The 9,329-nt window shown below is 40.4% G+C and overlaps 1 protein-coding gene and 1 long non-coding RNA gene across 2 annotated transcripts; both read left to right on the top strand.

Annotated features, from left to right (window-relative positions):
- Nucleotides 1–444: 444 nt before the first annotated feature.
- Nucleotides 445–5,218, top strand: LOC129049106 (uncharacterized). Its single transcript, XR_008511905.1, has 3 exons — nt 445–688; nt 1,430–1,497; nt 4,815–5,218. It is a non-coding gene; the product is annotated as an uncharacterized LOC129049106 (long non-coding RNA).
- Nucleotides 5,219–8,528: 3,310 nt separating this feature from the next.
- Nucleotides 8,529–8,910, top strand: LOC100438898 (CDGSH iron-sulfur domain-containing protein 1-like). The gene has a single exon (XM_054528531.1). The coding sequence runs from the start codon at nt 8,584–8,586 to the stop codon at nt 8,908–8,910; it is 327 nt and encodes a 108-aa protein (XP_054384506.1). The 5' UTR covers nt 8,529–8,583.
- Nucleotides 8,911–9,329: the final 419 nt, after the last annotated feature.

The raw sequence follows: 9,329 nt of genomic DNA, 5'->3' as shown, positions 1-9,329 counted from the left end.
TTTTTAACACCAATACCAATCAATTAGTAGTGGCTGCCTGAAGCCACATCCAGATTCAAGCAGGAAAGAATGCTTTGATCAATTAGTACTCCTGTCAATCGTGAATACGACAGAGGAAGTGGCAACATTGGTGAATGATGAGTATCATCCCTGACCTAAAGGAAGTTGCATATCAAGGAACAGGGTTAGGGCCTTGGAGGATCTGGGTTTTCTATAATTAAAAAGGACAATTCATTTTATTAAGGAAGAAAAATATATTAAGGAAGTTATCATTTACCATATAATTTCACATCATAATTTCTTTGGGCAATTGCCTTCATTTCCTTCAAATGTTCATCACCCAACATGGTTTGCAGATCTTTTGGCATGTGGATTATGCATAATGAGGCACCTTCTGGTTTATCTCTGTACATTCTAAAATTCTGTGCCCAGACCTCCCTGGAAAGGGGTGGAAAAGGGAACAGCATAGACAAAAAGATATCCCCAAGTAATATTGGAAATGAAGAGATAGAATGAAAACCACAAAACAGCAAGAATAGCCTCCAACACCTTTATTAAATCTAAGAGAAACAGTGGAGGTGCGTCTAACTAGCATGGCACCACCAAAAAGAAGAGGCAGGCAAAGAATCTAAGGAAGATGCCTCCAGTGAAAGAAACTCCAGTGCTAGCCAGAAACTTACAGTCAAGGGTAGGCAAATTTTTATTCTGCATTTGAAAAAGACTGATAATTTAATAATCATTGCAGAAATAAAGGTGAACTACTTCATTAAATAACATTTAAGAAATAAGTATTAATTACAGAGAAATATAATATTAGAGCTTTACATACGTAAAGTAAAAGTACCAAGGCTGAAACACAATTGTAAATGTTCAGTACATTCTTGGGCCATTCCAATCTATTCATTTACACTTATGATTATTTTTCAAATATACCTGAAACCAAACATCACAGGAAAGAATAAATTTGAAGAGTATCTATTATTCCTTAAGAGAACCATGTGTTCTCTAATTAAAAGCTGTGTAGTCCAAAGACCTCGTATAAGGCTGGCTCAGTCCCAGAAGTAGCTCTCCTGGCTACACATTAGAGATACCTGGAGAGGTGTTTTGTGCCTGTTGTTTTGTTTGGTTGTTGTTTTTATTAATTCCAAAGTTAGCCAATTAAATCAAGCTTAATCTGCAAAACCTCTCCAGAGGATTCTAATCAGAAACCAGGTTGAGTCCTATCTAAATTCTAACGCAGTTTTGCCTACGTTAGATTTGCTACATTCAATTCTCTAACAACTACTTTCTCCCGCATGCCAGCTGGTAGGATGAAAATTGACTATGAGCTAGGGAAACTAAATTCTTCCTGCTCTGTTTTTATCAGATAACTCCTCTCTGTTCCCAATTAAGCCATGACCCAGTACTTTCTCATTTATGTAAATTGTAGATGATGTGTCCAAGCGAGGAGGACATAAGAGAAGCAAGGTGCCAAATAAAGAATGAGAGGTCAAATGTGTAAGTAATAAAAGTATTTCTTCAATCACATTTGTCAGTTCAAAGCTATGAAGACTTGGTTCCAAAAGTGCAGATTTTTTTAACAAAGTAAGAGCATTTGGTACATTTTTTGGCAGATGGCAAGATAAAGTCCATTTGCTTAAGAAGCCACTCCTTCTTTGATGTGGTTAATTATGACCTCTTGGGGTACATACTAACCTTATCAAAATCCATCTGGGTAGTGCTGTCTCTTGTAAAAATGCCTCCTCTTGTTTTACTATTAGTATTGCTTTCATGTCAACAGTGTTCTTGACACTGCATAATCCCAGGAAGACGGGGTTCCAAACCAGTGATTTGAAACCTAAATAACAGACTCAGCAATTGAGACATAAAACTACAGGTTGGAATGTGGGCAAATTTGAAGATTGTAAGTTTCATTTCATTTTTCTTCATCCTTCCTTTTGTCGTCCATCAATCCATACTTTTTTTTTTTTTTTAGACGCAGTCTCCCTTTGTTGCCCAGGGTGGAGTACCGTGGTGCAATCTCAGCTCACTGCAACCTCCACCTCCCAGGTTCAAGCAATTCTCCTGCCTCAGCCTCCTGAGTAGCTGGGATTACAGGCACATGACACCACGCCCAGCTAATTTTTGTATTTTTTCTTCTTTTTAGTAGAGATGGGGTTTCACCATGTTGGCCAGGCTGGTCTCAAACTCCTGACCTCAGGTGATCTGCCCACCTCAGCTTCCCAAAGTGCTACAATTACAGGCATGAGCCACCATGCCTGGCCCATACTTTTTCTCATTTTCTTTTCTGTGTCACAGAATATAATTTGATGACTATAAGGGGGAGGGGTTTTTTCCCCAAAATGCCAAAGTACATAAAGATAAAGGTGAAAGTTTCCTCTCACCAGTTCCAGTGTTAACAGTGAGGTATGTGTTATTTCAGACATTTGTTCCCGTGCGTATACAATACTTAACTTTCACTGTTGCTTTTTATTAAAAATCAAAACCATTTCACACAAAATGAGTTTTGTAAAGACTTTTTAGGAAAGAATTTTCTAGTCAGTCTGATAGATTCAGAGGGAAAAGATCTAAAGGATAAGTGTGGGCAAGAGGAAGAGACAAAAATGAAACTAGAAGAAAATGAGAGAAAGTCTTCATCAATAAATGGATAATTAAAGACAGACTTCGCTATGGCTCAAACAGTTAAACAGAGGCAACAAAAACAATATGGAAAACAAAAAGTCTCTATCTTATTCTCAGTGGTATGTATACCCAGGACATCAGAACATAGCATAGTAGGTGCTTAATGAATATTTGTTTACTAAATGAATACCATACAGTCTGACTTGTGTTGCATGGCCTAGATCAAATTAGAACCCAGGAAGGCAGAGGTAAGTTTACAATAGTTAACAAGACAAGAAATTAGCTCAAGAAAAGCCTTTTGATATTGAGAGACATATTAACATTTGATGCTGGCTTATACATGTTTAAGAGAAAGAATCTAGAGGTAAAATAATAGGAAAAAGCCAAGATAGACAAAATATAGTTATTGATTACAGCAGATATAGAGGGAAAACTATAAAGTATTTGTTAGAGAACATAACCAGACAGAGTAAGTTGGGGAGCCCAGAGAATGAATCAACATTTGTGGAGTTATATAGCATGTGCCAGACAATTTTTTTTTTTTTTTTTTTTTTTTTGAGACAGAGTCTCACTCTTGCTGCCCAGGCTGGAGTGCAGTGGCACAACGTCGGCTCACTGCAACCTCCACCTTCCGGGTTCCAGCGATTCTCCTGCCTCAGCCTCCGAAGTAGCTGGGATTACAGGTGTGTGCCACCATGCTTGGCTAAGTTTTTTTGCATTTTTAGTAGAGACGGGGTTTCACCTTGTTGGCCAGGATGGTTTCAAACTCCTGACCTCAAGTTATCGGCCCACCTCGGCCTCCCAAAGTGCTAGGATTACAGGCGTGAGCCACCGCACCCAGCCAGCATGTGCCAGACTCTTTCACCTGGGTTATTTTATTCATCTGCATAACAAACCTGCAAAGGAGCAATTAATGATCTTCATTTAAAGATATGAAAACTGAGGCTCTGAAAGGTTTGGGGTCTTAAACCTCTTAGATAATAAAGAGCAGGAGCACTTTTCCAAACCAGGCCTTGGTCCTGTAAGCCCAGGCCTCACTCCAATTGACCGAAGCTTCCTCCAGAGCAGTATGTTGTGGGAATAAGCTCATCGGAATTGTAAACAATAGCGTAGAGTCTCACTATTCAGAGCAAGCTATAGGGACCATTATCATGGGCACCAACTGGAAGCATGATCTTGGGCCCCACTCCAGAATTACTAAGCAACAATCTGTATTTTAACAGATCCCTAGGTGACTGGTATGCATATTAATATTTGATAAGCCCTCATTTGTCTATTTCTTCTTGCAATTAAAGAGAGAGAGAAGCACTCATTAAACATCATTTTCCCTGGAATTCAGCACCACCCATTTGGGAGAATTTCAAGGATTCTCAAAAACTAAAATGCCTGGAAACAGTGAGAAGCTAGTTTCCATTAGGTGCCTTGCCAATTGCATACTGGACTCTCTTTAATCATTGCATCCTTGTTATGTACATATCAAATGGTTCATGTAGTGGAACAGAATAAAACAAGTCAAAAGTCAGGATTACTCTGATTCAGTGTAGAGTAGGCTGATGCATCTCAGCAACATCCACTTAAAATGCAATTCTCTGCCCACGTTCTTTCCTTTCCTTCCTATCCAAAGATATATGACAGCCAACTTTAACTCCACCTCTACTGCTTAGACCTCAAAAACAACCACTCACAGGCTGTGCATGCGTGTGCTGGAGGTGAAAAAGCACATACTTTGGAAACTCTCCCAGAGCTTCTACGCACTACTAGGGTTTAGGTAACCAAGTCTTAGAGGCCTTATTCTGGTGTGGTCCCTCCCACTCACTCACCCAGATGATGCAGCTGGCTCTAGACAACTGGAAGTACAGAGCTCTCTGTCATTCAGTACCCAAGGGCCTTGAGAAAGCCATTCGTCCTTTCTGTCCCTCAAATGCCTCACCTGTAAAATGGGCCTTACCTAGTTCACAGGGAGACCAGGAGAATTAATTAGTGTTTGTCAAGCTTTAAGATACCCTAGATGAAAGTGGCTATATAAGTGTAAATGATTATCATTATCATTATTATTATTATTATTACATAAAGTATGGATGAAAGATTAAGTATGGGATTATATGTCAACCTCCTGGGGATGGCAGATTTCTGGATAAATAAAAAGTGCTGTAGACTATTATTATCCTCCTGGCTTTCCCATGTCTGTTCAGGAATGCATCATCATGTTCACTAGGTTAATCATACAACAAGAAGTCTTCCTTAGTTCACCAGAGATGAATTCAGAAGAAATGGTAATGAATGAAGACTAGAAAATCTCTTAAACTGTGTTATCTCCAAGATGAAGCAGAATTTGCTACCCACGTGAACTGTAATCATCTGGTAAACGGGGATGGAGCAATTTTGAACCTAGCGTATCACTGAACCAAGTTACCAAGTCAGTCCAATTAAAAGTTTACATTTTCCTTTCAGACATACTACAAATGAAAGTACAAATAAATGCTGAGAAAATTTAAAATCTCTGCCAGATGATCCCTCTGCACAACAACAAAGTAAAGGAAATCTGTAGGGGATTAAGGCCACTTCTGTTCACCCTGAGTAAAACTGAATCAGCCTCACAGCAGATGTTCTGTCCTTTTTTTTCCTTTTCTGTTTTTTTTTTTTTTTTTTTTTTGCTACAACCTGGCCCTAGAGTGTATGTGTGTGAGGGGGCTGGAAGTTCCAGGTGCCAGCCAGGCAGATCTGCCACATACAGAAACCAGAAATTCTAGGAAAAATAGCTAAATAAGAGGTACTTAATGTAGGTTCCCAGCACCCTATGGGCATCGTGGGTCTGAAAGCTTTCATAAGCATGTGAATTTTTATGGGGAGAAGGTTCACAGCTTTCATAGATTTTCAACAGTTTCTGTGACCTCAAAGGATTAAGATCCAAATGTTTTCCTCCCATTTAATTTCGCTCTCTGTGGACACACACAATTTCAGTTCTCCTGTAATCCTAATTTACAGTGCTTCCTGATACGGAAGTGATAGCTGCGTCTGATAACATGGTTTTCCCAACAATTTCTCCACTCTGATATGCTGGCCATTATTAGGAAGAAGCTTAAGTCAACACGAGCCATAGAACCTGAATCTGGTTCTAATTTTATGTTTAGTTAGGAGCATTTTTGTTGTTCCAAACCTTTCTCTATTTGAAATAACATTTGTACTTTGCTGTTCAGATTTTTTACTACACTTCTAATGCTTACACTGTTCATTTAACTGCCGTTTCACTGGATTAAAATGACCAGACTATGATTGAAATTTAGTGGAGTGGGAGCTCAGTCTGAGAAAGTATGAATCTTTATTTTATTTCAGATAAGCTCCTGGAAAATGTACATATTTTCCAAAGCAATCAATCAGAATTCACTTGGCAACTAAGCAATCCTACAGGCCCCAGTTCCCTTACGTGATTTATGAGACCTTCTCTTTCCAATAAAGTTGAAAGTACCAGGAGAATAGCTTCTCACCCAGCATTTTTTAACTGCAGCTTCCAAGCTTAGCCAAGAATTAGAAAGGCGCACAACGGGATGCAAAAATTCAGAAATGGAACACATTCTATGTGGAGGCAGAACATCCTCCTTAAATCACTTTCTAGCTCAATGTCTCTGCATTTTTCACTGATGCAAATATTAAATGAAATACTGCTTTATACTATAATTCATAAAGGGTCATGCAACATTGGGTAGTGTGAGTTTTGAGGGTTTTTTTAATTACACAAACCACCTTGGGGGAGTCAAAAGAACATAGGACTGAGAGGTAGGAGGCCTGAGTCCTAGGTCGCTGCTTGCCTCTTGAGTGAACTATCACTGCCCTATTTGTAAAATGAGGAGGGTCTATAGATAGCCTCCAGCTCTAAAGCTCTATACCACTGAACTCTACATGAGTACTCTAAAGATTATTTAGAGGCATCCTGTTGAGATTTCTGATCCCCCTGGCGACCACAAACATTAATTGAAAAGCTGTTTTATGCTAGAAGCTAAGCCTAGTGCAAGATACTCAAGATAAATAAGACATTATCTCTGCCCTTCAAAAAGCTCCCAATCTCGCATTAATATATTATGAGGTTAAGTTAGAAAAATCAGCAAAGTTCCATGGGCACATAGTGGGGGAGAACAAGGTAAGGGCATTTGAAAGAAAGGAGGCAGGATTGGATACAGTGACTAACGCCTGTAATCTCAGCACTTTGGGAGGCCAAGGTAGGAGAATGGCTTGAGCCTGGGAGTTCCAAACAAGTCTGGGCAAGATGGCAAGGACTTGTCTCAAAAAAAAAAAAGCCAGGCATGGTGATGCGCACCTGTGGTTCTAGCTACTTGGGAGGCTGAGGCAGAAGAATTGCTTGAGCCCCAGAAGTCGAGGCTGCCGTGAGCCATGTTCAGGCCACTGTACTCCAGCCTACGTAAAGGAGAGAGACCCTGTCTCAAAAAAAAAAAGAAGAAGAAGAAGAAAGAAATAAAAAAGAAAGAAAAGAAAAGAAGAAACAAGGGAGACAAGGCGTGCAAAAGCATGGAGAAATGAAATGCCTTGTGTGGTCAGGGACGGGATGAGCAAGCCCAGGATTTGGCCTCCTTCTCTATCCTGGTCAATCAACCCAGGCAATTTGAAAGGAAACCCAGAGGTCTCCTTATCTTTCTCCCTCCAGCTAATCTGTGCCCTGCTTCCTTTACTCTGGACCCATCTTTGTCCCTCTAGTCCTAGAGCCAAGCAAAAGGCAGTCCCACCCCCAGAGAGAAGGCCCTAAAGTTCAGTCCTCCCTTATCATTTCTTTACTGCCTGGCTCTGTGTTGTTTATGCCTAATGGGAGAATGGTGGGAAGAAAAACTGGGGTTGCCTTTAACCACTTCTGCTGCAGAGTGAAGAATTACTTCAGTTCCATCCAATTTCCTGCTCAACTGTGTTTACTTCTTTCCCATTGTTCTACTTGATTGGCGTTTCTGGAAGAGCTCTTTACTCCTCCCTCTGTATAGTCTACTGTCAAATGGCAACCAGATCTCCCAGATCTCTTCTCTGGAGGTGTAGAGTGAGGAGGTAGAATGTCTGGGCAAAATACATTGCCAGAAGTATTCATATACATCCCTCTTCATAAAATATGATAGTATCAGAAACACTTGTTTATTTTTCTAGCAATGTTTCTGGTATTAACTCACTCTTTCGCTCTATCTCCCTTGTGATTAAGAGAACATAACTGCTAGGTAACTGAACCAACAGTATAAAATTCAGGATTCACACTCAGATGTCTGTCTAATGCTTATAGCAAGACACTACAGTAACTCAGTATCAAACTAGCAAGCAATTGCGACAATCTACAATTATTATGCTATTAGATAAACTTTTCCCAATAGTATTTGATCAACTAACAAATGTTCCTCCCAAAAAAGAATTCTGTAATCAAACAATTTGAGACAGGGTGCAGTGTGGCTCACACGGGTAATCCCAGCACTTTGGGAGGCCTAGATGGGCAGATCACTTGAAGCCAGGAGTTTGAGACCAGGCCAACATGGTGAAACCCTGTCTCTACTAAAAATACAAAAAATTAGCCAGGTGTGGTGGCACACACCTGTAGTCCCCGCTACTTGGGAGGCTGAGACAGGAGAATAGCTTGAACCCGGGAGGCGGAGGTTGCGGTGAGCCAAGATCGCACCCCTGCACTCCAGCCTGGGCAAGAGAGTGAGACTCTCAAAAAACAAAAGAAACTGAAAAATCAAACAATTTGAGAAAGTCCTGGGTTTAAAAAAGTTAAACAGGTCTCTACTACAGGACTTTTCAGATCCTTTTCAGATCCTTTAATTTGCTAATGTAGTCTGTAAGTCAAGAAAGTAATTCGGCGGTAGCAGCGCGGAGTCGGTAACCTTAGTACGCCGCTGGCACCTACCTTGACTCTCGCTGGCCGCGCGAACCCGTTTGTGCTCGGTATCCTAGTGCACACGCCTTGCAAGCGACGGCGCCATGAGTCTGACTTCCTGTTCCAGCGGACGAGTTGAATGGATGGCAGCAGTTACCCTTGCTGCTGGGACAGCTGCAATTGGTTATCTAGCTTACAAAAGATTTTATGTTAAAGATCATCGAAATAAAGCTGTGATAAACCTTCACATCCAGAAAGACAACCCAAAGATAGTACGTGCTTTTGACATGGAGGATTTGGGAGATAAAGCTGTGTACTGCCGTTTCTGGAGGTCCAAAAAGTTCCCGTTCTGTGATGGGTCTCATACAAAACACAACGAAGAGACTGGAGTCAACGTGGGACCTCTGATCATCAAGAAAAAAGAAACTTAAGTGGACAGTTTTGATACTTGTCGTGAAATTACCTGATTGTTTAATTAGAATGACTACCGCCTCTAATTCAACTCCCCTGGGTTCTAAATGTGGTATATTGCAAACTGCAGCTTTCACATTCATGACATTTGTCTTACTTGTTGAAACATCGTGGTACACATTTGTTTAAACAAAACAAAACGAAACAAAAAAAGGAAAAACCAAAAAAAAAAGAAAGTAATTCACAAATTTACTAGATCCCTTTTTGCCAAAGTACATGTGAATCACTCTGAGAAACTGTTGAAAATTCATATTACCAAGCCCCTCAGAAGCAGCCCTGCAGCCTGTACTTTAACACCCCAGGTATTTCAGATGCAGATGATCTACACACTGAGAAATACTGACATGAAATGTTTCCCTAACTAGGGTTCTTGGAACAC

This window comes from Pongo abelii, chromosome 10 (genome assembly GCF_028885655.2).
Source record: "Pongo abelii isolate AG06213 chromosome 10, NHGRI_mPonAbe1-v2.0_pri, whole genome shotgun sequence".
Taxonomy (NCBI): domain Eukaryota; kingdom Metazoa; phylum Chordata; class Mammalia; order Primates; family Hominidae; genus Pongo; species Pongo abelii.
The sequence above is the reverse complement of the archived record's forward strand: the minus strand, read 5'-3'. Positions and strand labels throughout refer to the sequence as shown.